Source organism: Sturnus vulgaris, chromosome Z, assembly GCF_052056855.1.
Source record: "Sturnus vulgaris isolate bStuVul1 chromosome Z, bStuVul1.hap1, whole genome shotgun sequence".
In the NCBI taxonomy this organism is placed as follows: Eukaryota; Metazoa; Chordata; class Aves; order Passeriformes; family Sturnidae; genus Sturnus; species Sturnus vulgaris.
Genome location: NC_142283.1, coordinates 26,724,300 through 26,741,447, shown reverse-complemented (window position 1 = coordinate 26,741,447; position 17,148 = coordinate 26,724,300). Strand labels below are relative to the sequence as shown.

The window sequence follows — 17,148 nt, the reverse complement described above, 5'->3', positions numbered from 1 at the left end:
AAAACCCTATATTCTAACAAACAGAAAGCCTCCAACCCAAACTGCAAAGCTGCAACACGGGCGACTTTATAGAACTGAGTGTTTTCCTTCTGTTTCCTGTTGCTCTTAAGAAAAACAAACACCGTTTAGCAAGTTCTTGCCAGATGCCCCACAACCAACATCCTAACAAAAAGAACGCAGGGGAAAAAGGTCTTTTTAAGTTGACCTGTGCAAATGCCAGTTACAATTCCTTTAAAGCGAATTATACACGTGTGATTTGCTAGTGCTGTTAACACATGCTGTTACAGGAGCTGACAGCGAACAAGCTGAAATTCTAGCTAGAAGTTCTTTCTAGTGTCCTTAAATGGAAGATCAAGAAATTTGCATGCAGGGTCGCTGTCAACCCCGAGCGCGTCCCACTCCTCATAAGCCCTTCTCCTCCGTTCCAAAACCCTGGTAGAGGCTACTTTTTTGTCCCTTTTACCATGCCAAGGGTGAGGCAAGCAACCGCCCTGACAAACTGGGTGATAAAGGGCAACGTGGAAGATGGGGGGCAGAGGAGCTGTGTAACCCCAGCGGACGTTCGAGGCTGGCAGGGGTTGCTCTTGCCCCGGTGTTGTTGACCGCCCGGCCCAGGGAGACACGGAAACAACGCATTCCCAAGTCCCTCGCAGCCCTCCACACCCACTTGGGTGCCAGCACAGAGCCTCTCTCCAGCCCCACGGGACAATCCGTGCCCGAGGGTGTCCAGTGGGTGACGACGCTCTATTTTCCGGCGGGACCCCCACCGGGTGCGGCCGCCAGCCCTGGAGGAGTCTCGCACCGCCCTCCACGGCAGGGCTGAGCAGGAAGCGCAGGCTCGGGGCACCGAGGAGACCAGCGGGCACGGGGAAGGGGTTCCCGGGCAGCGCAACCCTTCCCGCCCGATTAGCAACCCATGGGGAATGAGGGCATCCGGACGACGTGCCGGCTGGGGAACAAAGTCCAAATAACTTTTGGGGAGGAAAGCAGAGCCCCTCTCCGTGCCGGCAGCGGCCCGGGACCAAGCGGCAGCGGGTTCCTCCGCACGGACACCTGCCGCGCCCCGCAGGTGGGGACTCCACGGCACAGACACTGCCTGCCAAGCACCGCAGCCTCCCTTCTGCCTGCGCGCCACGGGCCAGGGCTGGCTGGGCTTCCCAGGACAGGTACGAGGGGTGTGCGCCCACCATCTGCCGCGGAAGGCTCCTCGGTCTGGGTGGCGGCCCCCGCGGGTACAGGAATCACGCCGTCACGTATTATCAGTAGTCACGCCGGCTGGCTGGAACGACCCATCAACTTTCTCCCCCGGACCCTCGCCCCTAGTACGAAACCTCTTCTCCAGCCCGTTTCCCCAACAGCTTTCCCAAAAGAGAGCCGCCCTCCGGCCCGCTTACCTCGCATGGTGTTGGTTCCCCGCTCCGCGCAGTCATGAAGCTAGGAGCCCAGGAACCGCACCGCACAAATCCCGTCTCAACACCCGCGAAGGTGGCAGCCGCCGCAGCTCCGCTCCACCGGGAAAACCATTCCTCCGCGGCGGCTCCGCGGGGCGCGGCTCCGCGGGCTCCCCGCCGCCGGGCGCGCTGCTTGGGGCGGCCGCCCCGCGGCGGAGCCTCTGCGGGGGGCGCCTGAGCGGCCGGGCGGCGGCGAGGGGCTGAGCAGGGAGGAGGAGGAAAGGAGTTACGTTAGGAAAAAACGGGAAAAACACGCGGAGGCAGAAGAGAGGGGGGTGCCGCGTGGATGGCAGAGCATGTGCGCTTTCACATGACAACGGCGCCCCTCAGCAGCTCCCCGGTGCGGATTTCCACTGCGCAGCCACAGCAACGCACGGAGCGAAAATGAGACCCAGTGAGAAAGCGGCAAAGCGGCTTATAGCGGGGTTGGGCGGTGCCGGCGCCGCCGCCCCGCCCGCTGTCAGCGCCGCCGCCAATCGCCGCCGCCCTCCCGGCTCCGCCGCCGCGGAGGGCCCCGTGTGCCGCCCCGGCCCGGCCCGGCCCGGCCCGGCGTGTGGGCTCCGCGGGCTCCGCGCCGCAACTTGTGCTCGGCTGGCAACACCGAGGGTCCTGCCCGGCAGGCGAGGCTGGCCAGGGTGGTGCGGGGATGGGACTGCGCGCCGAGGCTGGGGAGAAAGGCAGCGGGCGCCGGGAATCGCCCCGGGTGGCGTCGTTAGTGAGGAGGCGGTGTCTCCGGGGAGAAGCGCTCGGTCACCACGGTGTGACCACCATCGGGAAACTGCATTTTCCGACGGGAATGGGAAAGTTTGGTGGTGAGTCATTTTCTCATTAGAGAGTGAGTCTGGACGTCGAAAGCAATTTGTTTTCCGGTGTAAGACTAGCAGAAGGTTCTGCAGAAACCGGTGTGTTCTGCGGCCAGCAGGATTTTTCACGACTCGCAACTCTCCCTCTGATTAACTGGTGGACAAACTGATGTATGTCCCCGGAAAAAAAAAACAAAAACCCAAACAAACAACCCCTAAACAAACAAAATAAACAAAAAAGGCAACAAAAACCACCCAAACAGACAAAAAGACTACGAGATCGTTTCAATTACTATTTTATTTTAGTTTTTTCCTCTATGATAAATCATGGAACACCACCGGATCTCAGTAAGACATCTTAGAAACAAGACCCTGTTATCAAGGTTCGCAGTTCCGAGCTCCAAACCTAAATGGAAAAAAAAAGCCTCTGATTTAACTAAAATGTATCCATTCAAATTTACTATACCCACCTCATAAATCAAAATGGAATGTATATTTGATATTGTTAAATTAAATGCTGACGAACCAAAATGGATGTATTTGATACTACATGAATTATCAGATTAAGTTCTATTAGGTATGTTTTACAAGAAATCATAGGTATGATCTATTTTGCTGTTTTACGATTTATTATACGAAAGATACAAAGTGTTAGTCCAAAAGCTTTATTCTTGAGAAACAAGGTTACAGGGCTTAGATGAAGCAGTTCTTGTGGTTAGCCTCTTTAAAAACACCTGTTCGAATTGCAACTGACAAAGACGTGGAAGAATCAACTTTGCCAGTATTGAAAAAGTCTAGATTTACTTGACCATGGTGAATTTTTACTGCATTCACTGTAGTGAAGATAAGGTCAGTTAAAAAGAAATTAAAAATTCTTATTTCCTGAGATACTAGATAGGAATCACATTGTATTTATGCAATTTATATACTGCATGCACAGTTGTTAATATTCACGTGGGATCTCATCCAGAAACTTTTACCAATTTAATTGTTAGTAGTTAGGCTTTTAGTCTACTTATATCAGCACACCTTTCAGTAACAGTTATGTGCTCTCCGTCTTTTCACTTCATAAGACATGGAATTTACAGTGGCATGTTTTCTTTTTAATTGGGATTTTAGCAGATGTGGTTGGTGGCAGTTAGGCTTGCCTCCAGGATTCTCTTCTATGGATTTTCCCACAAACCATCTCTTCAATCTGTTCCTCATGTTCAAAAGTTTCTGAGGTAATTGCAATAAAACAGCTCTTACACATCACTTTGCAAAGCATGTTAGGAAGTCTTGTCTCATCATAATTGTAATTTACCTGGTATCTAATATAGAATTTAGTGAATACTGTTTATGGCTCTTACAAAAGCAACTAGGAGAGAGAGCAGAGGTCCCACCTACTCGTTGTGTTGGAATCAGAACATTTTTTTTTCCCCTACTGGAAATTCATCTAGCAGCAGGAGCAAAAGACAGGTGAATTTCAAGAGGAGGTAGGCATTCTTTTTTCATATTGTCAAGACATCTTGTTCTTGGTTATGCCAAAATGATTTTTAGATTTGATTGTTTTCAAACTGCATTTTAACACAAATCAAAACTTTATTAGGTAAACAACAAGCTATCTACTTGCTATGCTGTTCATTCAAAATACCTTACACTATTAAAATGGGTTCTGGGTCATCTTTATGTGGGATTTGTATGATGCTTTTGACAATGGAGAAAAAAAATCTCATTATTCTTTCTTAGCTTGATTTTGATAAAAAGCTTTTTTCTTTTTTCTCGCCTTTGTTTCTTTTTCTTCCTTTATTTCTATTCTATTCTATTCTATTCTATTCTATTCTATTCTATTCTATTCTATTCTATTCTATTCTATTCTATTCTATTCTATTCTATTCTATTCTTCCCTACAAAACCCACATAATTTGGCCCCTGGAATTAATTTACATTTCTCACTACCATATGGAGAGGCAATTTTTATTTATCCATTTTCAGAAGCCCTGGCAGACTATTAGTTTATTCATATTTCTTGTTCAAATATAGTGTATGTACAATGACAATTGAGGTCTGAGGTTCTTCACTAGCAAGAGCAAGTTGTTACATTTGACTTTTTTTTTCTAATATTTAAGATTAAATACTGTGTGATAGGTACGAGTAATGGTGGTGAAAGAATTAGACATGTTATAAACATATGTGAACTTCAGTTAGAGCCAGAAAAATTAAAAATACTTTATTTAAAAAATACAGAGCTGCTTGAAACTTATTTGTTGAAGCAGGTAAACAACATATAAGAAAGCCACATGATCTGAAGTCATACAGAAATTTATAGAATATTTTAAAACTGAACAAATATCTTCAATAGTTATATAAAATAAGTAGTACAATTTAGCCTATTTAGTACTATTATTGAAAGATGTTAGTTATCCTTAGTTTCAAAGAAGGCCTTTTCAGATTTTTCTCATTTTAGGTGAGTGCTTCAGAGAAGAAGTTGAGAAAACATCAGACGAATAGTGTTAAAATACAACAAATAATTTGTTGTGCTTCAAAAGATAAATATTTTATAGCAAAAGAACTATATTACTGGTATTATATTTTCACTGCAAAATAACAGTGAGGAATTGCTTTTCAGAATATTCACTTGCATTAGCACCTTTCCAAGGCTCTTTGGATCACAATCTAGTAAGACAGTATTTAAGGCCACATTTATAATTTTAATAATTTGCAATATGTTTATTAGCAAGTTATGCCTAATTTAGTTGCTTCATTAAAAAGTACTGAATGAATAGACAAAACAAACTGTATCAGTCAGGTCCCATTTCATTCCCCTGGATATCAATGGCTAATTTCTGTGGCATGAATGAAGCCACTTCATAGTCAAAATTTATTTCTTAGATTCAATAGGAGTAGCATTGGTCACAATTTTCTTCATCTCATGTGTCCCCAGCTTCATTTCCAGACATTCCTAACTTCATGTAAGTAATAAGAAAGATTTTCTAATTTTTCATTTTATGACTTTTGCACAGTTATTGACAGATTCAGGAATATGAGCTTCTCGCATGCTTTCTTCACTTTAGATTAACTTTCTGAAATTCTTCCTATCTCATTATGCCACCTGCAATCTGAAAACATGCACATGCACTATATTATCTTGGTCTCCTATAAAGACCTGCAACCATTATGCAATTTCAAACTGTTTCCACAGAATATTATTTAATTCAGAAGCCTGCATTTTCTTCCAAACTAGTAAAATTATTTTAAAAGCAGCCCTAGAAAATCCTGACACAATAAGAAACATCATTTAGCAGTCAAAAAATCTTTAATTATGCCAATTTAGTTTTAGAAGCTAACAATGTAATGTATTCTGACATGGATATCCAGAAACTTGGAAAAATAAGATGAAAAACCATGCTTGACTTTTTCCTCTGTCTTGTCAAATGAAAAGCAATCCCTAGCCACAAATAAGGAGTCTCAACTCCTGTAAATACTTCATGACATCTATTTCATTCTGTATGTTCTTCCTCGCCTTAATGGCAGAAATTTTATTGTGACTTCCCCACCTTTACATGCAGTATCAATCACTGGATCATGTTATAAAATGTCCAAATTAAACATATCTTGAAACAGGAGTGGATACTAGCTGAGATACTAGATACCATCACCATGTTATCCCCTGACAAAATGTTCAGCACCTGAAAAAATTGTCTATTAAGGATATAATTGCTGCATTAAACCTCGAACACCAAAACTTTGAAATTATATTTTGGATTCTGGAACCTAGCCAAGGAAGGAGCTAAATTTGACAGTAATACCTATGCCCAAATAACCTGGAGTTTGCTCTGGAGAAACTACAGCATATTCAAATATTGATGGGAGAGGAGGCGGCAGTGAAAAACTTTCTTCCTGCAGCAAAAAGAGGCAGTGACCTTCCAGGATCTGTGTCCACGTTCTCCATCCTTGGAAGGTCCAAGGGTTCCTAAGTTGTTTTGAGGCAATCCAAGATCAAGAATGGGCTTCAATGAAGGAGATAGAAAAGAGTTGGAAGGAATATGTGGGCAAAATAAAGTGTTGTAGGAAAGAAGCGTGAGGCAGAAGACCTGCCTTCAGATCAGTGCTTCAAATCCACCTGGCAGCCTCTGAGGCATTACACACTGTAGCCTGGGAATGAGACTGAGTATCTTCAAATATGTATTGCTCTCATGAAACAGTTTAAAGTTTAAATGTGAGGATGTATTACATGCAAAACCTTTTCACTTTAAATGGATACTGACCCTCCAGCTAACTATTCATTTGGTCTCATGGAAACAGTCTGATTTTTCAGATTTTTAATACTGTTTCACTGGAAAAATGAAGACCCAAAATACAGTTATTTTATTCATCAGGAAATTAATTAATTTTACATTTTAAAATCAAAGAAGTTCCATACCTTTATTCTAAATTCTTTGTCATTGTATGCAAAACAGATCACTATTATTTCTGAGCTAATATCTGTTTAGAAAATCATAGTATTTAGTATATCACAGCTGTTTACACATTTTTAAAAAATTGATCCTTTGATATGAGTAGCATGTAAAAGCATATGCATGTTAGTAATTCTCTTCTAAAAGAGGTAAAATAAAGACAAACAGAAAGACTGTGTATTTGTTTCAAAACAGAGTATCACTGAAACTGGATCCTTGGATATAATGGATAACAGGAAAATGAAACAGAAAAATTTAGAGGATCTAACATTTTGGACTTCATAGGAACTATGATGCCTATTGACTGAGTAATCCATAACTTCCTTCCTTCCTTCCTGGAATCCTTCCTTCTTTCCTGGAATCCTTCCTTTCTCTTGATAAAGAAAGGATCTTTTCCATCACAGAATATGCACTTACTCCATGACAGTACTCCTGAGTTCCTTTTCCCCCCCTGCTTTGTTTGTAAAGAATAACTACACCAAGTCAATATAAAAACCATAGAGAATAACTTCTACCTATTTGCATCATAGATACTCCAATTACTTTGAAAATTGTATACATTAGTTAACTCCTATTTTTTATTGCAAAAAAATAAAATTGCTTTCAGCATAGCTAGCTTTAAAATTGATATCTCAAAATACATTTATTTTCAGATAGTTGGGAAAAAACATGCTTAAACACAAACAATCAGGCCAGGAATATTCAAAGTGCCTATTGCTGGCCTAGTTTTTGAAATAGATGAGAATAGAATCAAGTTTTTGAAAATACACATACTAAAGGGCAGATTTTTTTTTAATGCTAAGGTATAGTTCGAAGAGAATAAAAGAGCTTACAGATTGCTTACCCCTATTTTTCTCATGATGCATTTACAGGCCAGTGCAAAGCAAATAAGATAGTTACCTCAGATAACAAAACAATCTCCAAAAGCAGAAATTACTGTTAATGCTTCCCTTTCATTTAGAACATCTCTTTCTCTTATAAAGCCATTAGCACGACTTTAATTTATACAGTTAATTTTGCCATCCAGTTCATAGGCCAATCCCAAGAGGGAAAAAATGGCCCCAGCTCTATCCCTTATATAAAGCAGGCAGATTTCGCTAGTCTTGATCTGAGAAAGTAGTAATGCAAATGCTTAGGATTAAACATGTGGTTATGTACTTTTTTGAATTAGAATCTGTGTCGGAATGCTTATTTAGCCACAATTCTGATATTAAGAAAATCTTATTGTGTTGGCTGAGCTAATACAGAAAGTGGCATTGTTTTGAATGTTTGTTTTGTTTTATACATTTATGGTAAGAGATATTGAATATATAAATATTTGTATGAGAGACATAAATTAGCTGATCAACATTTTGTGTCTTATTTCCAAAATTATTTTTATGATGCCTACTGTGATAAGATATGGCTATGACTGAGACCAAGAGAAAACTTGTAGATACATTGATACAAAAACTCTGAACCCTTTGTACTTGTGAACGGATGCCGACAGATGAGCTCTCATATGATATATTTGAAACTAATAAATGCTGGTATAAATTTGCTGGTATAAGTTGAGTTCTTGGCACATACACCACCCCATGCTATTTTTACTGCGTGTCAGTACAGCATAAAACTAGAAAATACTTAAATAATTCAACTATTAACAATATTTCAACTATTAAAGGTGTTGGTAACTCCAGCCATAGCTGACTCATGGGTTGATAAATGCACAGGTTGGACACAAATAAGCAAGACCGAGGAGCTAATATTCCTTTAAATCTCAGTTCTCCAGGATGGCCACTTGCATCTGACAAACTGTAAATGTTCTCACTGGTATCTTTAGTTTAAATCCCAGGAACAGGAAAATGTAAAAAGCTCACTAGGACGCAGCGTAGCATAAAGACACAAGCCAGTTTTAAATGAAGTATTTTGGGTACTGGCAGCAGTCAAGCTGTGATAGCAGAAAGCTTACTCTGTGCAAGAAGTTTATTCTGCTGCATGGGCATGTTTAGCAGCCTATTCTGCACTTCGTGCTATTGTGAGGTGGCTGCTATGCAATATTTTGCATAATACCTGCCATGCAAAATGTATCCAATAGAGCAGAGGCACCTGGCAGAAAGCACTTAACTGGACTAGAACTACACTGGACAAGAATATATATAATACACATTAAACATGTAATAAGGTATATTATACCTTACAAAACTATAAATGCACAGTTTATTCTAATAACTTTTGCCTATTCATTATACCACTTCCCCCTTACTCAGAACTTGCCTGTGTAAAATATGTCTGGTCTTGAGGTGCACACTCTCTTTGTCAAAAAAGAAAACATTCACATGACATGAAAAAAATGAGGCATTTCTGAAGGAACACTACTTATAGTGGGACATGTGTGCAAATGAAGAGTAAATCTCCAAACACCTGCAGTTATTGCAAGATTCTCAGATGAAATAAAAAACTTCAAGGCTGCTGCTGCTAATAGGACACAGTGAAAAACCATCAAATGTCTCTCTCTATGCCGTTAATGCTCGTGACAACAACAAGATCCTGGGTCCCCCAGGCCCCTGGTTGGTTGCCACTGCATTGCAGGGAGATAGCTGACGTGTCAGAACACATTAACTTTCTTGGCAGGTGGGCAAGGAACGACTACAAAGAGGTATTGGGTGATTAAGGAGTATGAAAGCATGATAGTAAGTTCAATTAACAGACAGGATGTAAAAACACTTGGAAAATGTTCATGTAACAACAGCAGGTACAGCACAATTTTCAAATCAGTAAAAATAAGAAATAAAGGATAGGTTAAAACCCCTATATTCACAAATTAGGGATTATAAGCAAAGATTAGAATTACATAGGGAAACAGGAAAGTACAAAAATAATTGCCTTGTTAACCACAACAATTTGAAATGAATGTAATGTTTATTCTCCTGTTATCTTTCCAAATGTCTACCGATTCGTAAATGCAGATATTTTAGCTAAAGAAAGTAAGCAATTTACCTTATGTGAGATAGAGAATCATGCTGCTGTCTGTTATGCATGATATTTCAGCATTTTTATTAAAATCACTCATTTACAAGAACAACAATAGATAATAATGAGGAAGATAAGTACTAACAGACACGAGAACAGAAATTAAAAACAAATGAAATTAAGAAATATCCTTAAAAGCACTGTATGATACCTTGGTGCCTCACTTGGTACTGCATTACATCATGGTTTGTGTAACATGTTTTTTGTAACTCTGTCCAGGACACTGCACACATTACTGTGATAAGACTAGAGAGAAGGAATACTGAGGGGGTGGGAAGCTACATAATTCTTCTTGTAAATCTTTTGAGTTTTAGAAGAACTTGCACATATTACAGAAGTTCTTTCTATTCTGTGTAATGACAGTAGTCTGACCAGACTAAAAATGTTTGGAATCCGCAGAAGCGGGGATTTTTTGAAGGCTGATAAGTACTACATTTGGGAAAAGATGTTAAAACTTTTTCTTTCAGCCCTTGAAGAAGTCTGTAAGCTGTTGAAATTTTTCTTTATTTGCAAATAAAAAGTACAGTGCTTGCCATTTTTGACGAATAAGTATTGTCTTAGGTCGTTGTTTGATAAAGTATGATAATTCCTATACTTCTAAAGGCTCAATAGACTGCACAAGTACTATGCATGTATGACTTTGTATATGTCAAAATAATTTTAAAAGCTTTAGGAGAAAAGGTGTTATGTTAAGAAAGCTTTAGTAGTGTATTGTCAGCATCAGTTATGTAATTGTTATACATTACAGACATTTTTAGACTGTCACATTCAATGTTTCTTTTAGATTGGGAAGATACTAAAATAAGAGAGTCCACTAACAAGAAATAAAGGAAAATGGTGTCAAGCACTTCTAAACCTCTTCAGAATTACAGAAAGTGTCCAAAAAATGACAAAGACAATATTCAAATGACAACCGTGGAAATGTTATTCAAATGACAGTCATGTCAGGTTGTTCATAGCGAGCTCTCAAAGTCATAGTAGGTTTATGGGGTTTTTTTCCATCATTCAAAACAAACGAGCAAAGAAACAAATAAAAAAAATCCACACCAAAACCAACCAAACAAAAATACAAAACAAAATTCCATTTCATTGTGTCTTCGGTGTTACGAACTTTGCTATTGAAATAGACATCTTCTTTAAAGAAGCAGCCACTTTTCCAAATACAGAGAACCAAACACCAAATAAAGAAGCAAATCAAATCACTCCTTTCCTCTGTGCACATCCCCCTGGCCAGCCAGATTGTATGTCACATTTCTATGCCGGATCAAACCTTTCATTCCCAAATATACTGGTACAGAGAAAGCCAAGGGCCAGATTTCAGTTTCAATCTTTAACTATTTTGTTTTAAAGCAAGATCAGAAGTCAACATTGATAAATACTGTGTTGTCCATGGTCATTACCCCCTTGCTCCACTAAATCTCTTCTCAATCTGTTAGGTCATTCTGCAGCATTTTAGGCTATTCATTCATGCTTTTGTCTTGCCTATGAAACTGTATCTCTGTTAGTTGATGCCTGACTTATAAACTTACCCTGCACAAGGATCAGTTTAATTTCCCTTCAGCTCCTACATAATTTATGTAAACCATAAGAGGAGTACCTGAGTGCTGGCAGCAGATAATATGATGTTCAGCTCTAGCTGTCCTACATCTTATGACCTCCAGCCTGGCTGAGAAGGAATGAGCTGGTCAAAACTAGTCAAAGCCCAATCCTACCTGGAAATAGCAGAGAAAATTATTTCTGATGGAAATAGTAAGTCCTGCCACGGTGTTTTGAGAGTGAACATTGGTTTGTGTGCAGTGTAAGGCTGTTGCTGGACTCTTTCTGATGCTAAACTCAGGCCAAAAGTACCAGTTAAAGTAGTAATCAATAATGTCTTTATATCTTGGAAATTCCTTCCAGTTCTGCCAGAAGAATGACTTCCTGTGACTGAACTACAACCTAAAACAGAACTGAATGTGAAACCACCAATGAGTAGGGAACTCTAACTTAGCCAGCTATTAGTGGCACAGGTACCACAAACAGAGGAATCTTCCACTGATTTAACGTAGAATTTTAAATTTGATTCAATGACTCTTTCCTTATATTTTTAGGTGGTCCCATGTACTGAGGAGACTGCTTAAACCTGTGGTATGATACGTATGTTCTTTTACACAGCAGGACTTATCATATGATAAGCATAAATATGTGGAAGATGAAAACTATGGACTCGTCATGAGCTTGAAATTAATTTCTCTGTCAGTGAGGACCATAAAAATTTTGTTTCCTGTGAAAACTGCATTTTCTGAATTTTCAATTTTTCTATGCCTATAGATATATTATATTAACACCACTTCTCCTCCCCCTTCCACTTTCTCAATTCTTTACACTGTAAAGTATATTGTTTTAGTTAAACATTTCCACCAGCTATCTTGTATTATAGGACCTGAAAAACACAGTTTTCTACATACATAGCAAATACTGTGAAATTGTGTATTTTAGGAAGTGTAATTTTCTTTATATATGCTATAGAGATATAATTTTGAGTTAATATGCTCTGTTTGCAGTCAGATTGTGATGTCGCTGAGAAATATCTGCATATAGCAGTGATTCTTACCTTGTTAGAAATCTGAGCTTTTTACTATTATCTTGTTAGAAATCTAAGTTAATCTAATCTCCAAACTAAATTCATGCCTTGTGAACTTACTGGGGCTTTATCTTTAAAACTTAACCTTTTCATTGCTGTCTTTCTTTCTTAGTGTGACTTGCTGAGTATCTTGCTCTATAGAACAGGTTATAGAGCTGGAAATGTCTGTAGCATGGAAGTTAGTCCTGAGGTCCTCACTCAGTGAGGTGGCTTTGTCCATGAGTCCAGGAGCCTTTGGAGCAAAGGCAGTGCAGCAGCCCCAGCTCTGGCTCTGTTGGCACATCTTGGTTGCAGCAGCTCTTCCTATTCACAGAATACTCATAGCAAGTGTGGCCCCAGCCAAGCCTGCAGAGCCAAGTTCTGTTGTTGGTTGCACTGATCCAATGCTGAATAGATGCTGGCCTGTTTTATTCATTCATAGCTCATACTGGTGTTAAAGTCTTTGGACATGAAATTAGTGTTTATTCAAGCAGCTTCCCACTCACACAATATTACTGTACCTACTGAAATTACGAAAGGATTTGACTAAGAGGAGACTTCAGAACTATGTAAATATTCAGTTAGAGTACAATTTGCTACCAAATTGAAACTTGTTTGACGCTAAAGTAGAAGCAACTGTGCTGAATTTATTGGAACTGCCTCTTGCTTCAAACTGCCTCATAGTTTTATTTAAAGCTCTGCATGTTTCAGAGAGGAATTTGGAATAATAAATGTTTCAGCCAGGCTGAAAAGTGTTAGTAGGTATTTCCTTTCACGAAGCATGGGTTTGGGAGAATCAGCTTTTACTCTCATGTATACTTGATACAAGACTGCTAAGAAACATGCTGAGATTTTTTCTGGTTTTTGCTTTCCATATCTGAAAATAAGAAGTGATAGCAGTGTTTCTGTACTCTCAGTAAGTAAATATTCCATCTTAACTGTATTCTGAAATTTAGATATGTGCCAATTCATTATTTAGGCATAATTAAAAAAAAATCAAAAATTCATCTTTATTAAAATGTTATGGGGTTTGACTTAATAGCCTAGGGTGAAGCCAAGGACAGATAACACTCTAGCAAACTGGCTGTTAACTTCATTAATGACTGATTTCCTCAAGATTATTGCTATTAGAAACTAAATTCAGTGGTTTGGAACAGAAATTACATAATTTCAGTTGCTCTGCCCACCTTTAAATAAGCTGTAGCATGATTTGAGGCACATTTGGGAAAACATCTCTTTTTAATTTAGACTTTCAGTCTTTATCTTTAGCCTAACTACATTGTACTATGTATTTGCGGCAAAAATCCGAAACTAGTACATTGGAAGCATATACTTCAGCTAAAAATCTAAACATTAAAATTAGGCAGATAGGGCATGAAGATCTGAAATGACGTATACTCCAGCTTCAATATGGGTAGAACTGATGGCAATTAAAATTCATCTCCAACCTACCCAGGAGTATTTTCCTTGCATCTGTTAGGAACTTTTCTCTCCATGCTTTACTTTCACCACTATTGCAAAAGAGAAATGCAGCCAAATGGAAACTAGTGTAAACTCCATGCAAACAATTCATACAGTTTCAGTATTGCTCTGTTTTACTGAAGCAATGCAAAGGATTATACGACCAGGACAATGCTTAAGAAACAGCAGTAGATTTTGAATAAAGAGCTCTGCATTCCACTGGCAGCTGAGGAGATCAAACAGAAAATATGCCAGCAGTATAGACCAATGCATTATCACCCCCTCCCTCTTGCTGCATAACTGTGCTTCATAATGTGCCATAACATTGGCAACCACAGCTCAGAGCTTTTTAAGAACACAAGGAAGCTCATGAATAATGGTTGAATCAGGAAAGTGATAATTAAATGAGACAACTGAATGCCGATGGAGTCCCCAGTGGAAAATACTGTTCAATGAAGATCATCTTCATTTTCCTGGGTTTAGCAGTAAAACACTAAAGATATTTTCCAAACCAACATTTTAATGAAAATATTAAATTTCCCAAAAAGATAAGAGGTATTTTCTTGTATATGAGCTCTGTTTCAAAATGGAAAGTATATGATGTGCTTCAAAGAGAAAAGAACAAGCAAACAAAAAAACCCTAACCCTTTCATTCTTGATTCAGTGAAAAAAAATATTTTGCTGGTTTACGGAACTAGTTGACACTATTGAATTTGTATTATAAAATGTGGCAACCAATAATGGGTAAATTGTAAGCCTCTTGGCTTAAATGTTTGCTTCATGTTTCTCCTTGTATTAGAGGAATAGATAGTTTTTTCCACCTCCAGTCTCACCTACCTCTTGGCCTTAGTGCAAACATGGTTAGCTGCTATTTGTCAGCAGCCAGTTTCAAATTTTTATACATTAAGCATCTCTACTGTCACCCTGTCCTGTCACCAGACCATGGTCCTCCTGAAGTTGTGCTGCAAGGGGAGGCTGCCGTGCTCCTTGCACATTAACCAACACGCAGTGGGTCTGAGAGCCAGGAGCTGCACACTGTACACACAGATCCTTTTTGGTTTTGTTTTCTCCAACTAAGTGCTCTCCCACAGGTCGCCCCTCAAAAGAGAAATGAGTAATTAGTCTTGTTATGGAACAAAAAATTGGTTTCTGTAAAAGCACTAAAAGTCAATGTAATTAAATGGCTTGACATTCATGTGGACATGATGGCAAAATTTGACTGTAACACAACAGTTTTTGTGACTTACGGTGCGTGTAATATATGTTCATTCACCCATTTTTATTTGAAATAAAGTCTCGTTCCTTTATCACATTTTAAGAATGACTTGTCATTCTTAAAAAAAAAATAGCCAAAACTGACTGGCAATGGATCTCAAGGTTGCATTTCAAATAAATACAGAGGTTTTTATTCAATTGGCAGTTTTTATAAATCTTCTTGAAAGGGTATTTTTAGCATCTGAACTGCCCGAATTAAAAGATCTGGAAAAATTATTTGAAGTATGTTTTTGTTAAAACACCATACAGGCTATTAGCATTTATCATATTTATGTGATCTTTTCAGAAAAATTTCAGTTTCAGCCTTTGCTGTGCTGGTAAATGCAACAGACGTTTGAAGAATCCTTATATTACAAAGGACAAAAGCTCAAAAGCTTTATCGTACCTAAATCAAGGTGCCAGAAACAGATTTCTCTCACTTTTAGAGGGAGGATGTAAAAGCAGTGAAGATTACCTATTCACAGCCCATTGTACTTCACAGAACCTTAATCTATTATAATCAAGGCTCTAGGTTGGGTATATATAAACTGTTCTGAATCCACAAGAGAAGTATTAATAATACGAAATTTCTTTTTTTTTTTCCAGTAAGAAAACTTAGAGTTGCTCTCTCTCTTGCTTTACGAGGTGCCCCAGAAAACTTGGCCAGTGCAGATAATGGGTGGGTGCTCACATAGAATTTTAGATTCTCTTAGTTGTTCCAGATCCACTTTGTGGTGCACAAATACAGGGTCAGCACGCTGGCAGAGGTGTTTCACACACACACACTCACAGAGACAGACACACAGACACACGGACACACAGACACACGAACATTGTGTTGCAGAGTTGGAGGTGGCAGCACAAGCAGCTGCAGAGAGCTGAGCTCAGCCAGTGTCTGCACGATCCCTATTTGGATGAATTAACTTCCAGGGTGTTTTTGTCCCTGCTTTTCATTGTTTCTGGGCTGGGGGCTGGAGGGGGAATGTTGAACTGGGGGAGATCTCCTCACCACATTACCTTTGTTTCCCAAATACCTGGAGCACCACCTTTGGGAAGTATTTTTTTTCCTTTATTCCCAGTGGGTTTAACTTTTTGTGGGTAAATCACCTTCTCTTTTTTTATACTCTTGTTATTAAAAATGCTGCTGTTATTGTGGTTTTAGAAAATTTTTGTTTCAACTCATGATTTTTCATTGATTGTTGCTTCTTTACCATAAGAGACTGGGGAAGGGAGTGATTTATTTAGAATTCAATTTCCCTGCTGGGATTAAAATCAACGCAGACAGTAGAACTTCATAGGCTAGTACACCCGTCTGAAAGTTGGAAAACTCTGAATCCCCTCAGTTCTCAGGAAAACAGAATTATGTGGAGTAATGATTTGAATGGTTGTTTTCCAGCCCTATGGTTCCCTGATCCACTGTGCTGGCACATGAGCAAGCTGGTGGAACAGCAACTGGAGGTTCTTGCTTAGGATGGCAGAACTGCTAAAATGTAGCTCTGCACCAACTTGATTTCCCTCCCACATACTAAAAATTAAACAGCTGAATTAAAAACTTCCTAGCTTTTTGTTTCATTCTAGGGTTTTTTAACTTGTATTTGTGGGGGTCGGGGGGAGAATTGAAAATCACTAGGAAACAATAAACAGATTACTTCCATTTAGCTGTTGAATCAAAGAAGAAAGAGAAAATATGGTCTAGTATAAGAGGACACCCTAAATCATATTTCATATTTTTTTCAGATAGTGCCTATGACAATGGCATTATGGAAAAATAGACAGAAATTAAGTTATGCAAAGTGCTGTTGCCAACTACACATTAGAAATGGGTCAGATTATTTATATGTGACTTCAGAAGGGTAGCGTAGAAAACTTTTAGCTTCCCATATACTAATCTGTATAAAAAATGCTGGGAAAAATGTGTTGAAGTGCAATATGAAAGAGATATTTAAAATTTTGGTCTTGTTAATAAAGTTGGAGGTGTCAATAGAAAAAATACAAAAATTCCTTGCCGTTTAAAACAATAAGGTACCTTTGTTGGCATGGGTTACCAGAACTAATTTCAACCTTGGTGTTTGTAGTCTTTAGGGGGAATTATTTTTTGGTGAACAGGCTATTGTTATCCTATCAAAAAG

The 17,148-nt window shown here is 39.2% G+C and overlaps 1 protein-coding gene and 1 long non-coding RNA gene across 2 annotated transcripts in view; one reads left to right on the top strand and one right to left on the bottom strand.

Moving 5' to 3' along the window:
- RORB (RAR related orphan receptor B) overlaps positions 1-1,508 on the bottom strand; it is a 134,861-nt gene extending 133,353 nt beyond the window's left edge. The window contains exon 1 of the mRNA XM_014886312.2: positions 1,395-1,508. Coding sequence (XP_014741798.1) covers positions 1,395-1,401 — 7 coding nt within the window. The 5' untranslated portion in view covers positions 1,402-1,508. The remainder of the gene's footprint in view (positions 1-1,394) is intronic.
- Positions 1,509-1,963: 455 nt separating this feature from the next.
- Positions 1,964-17,148, top strand: part of LOC148219754 (uncharacterized) — a 37,689-nt gene continuing 22,504 nt past the window's right edge. The window contains exon 1 of the long non-coding RNA XR_015799249.1: positions 1,964-2,263. This is a non-coding gene — a long non-coding RNA (uncharacterized LOC148219754). The remainder of the gene's footprint in view (positions 2,264-17,148) is intronic.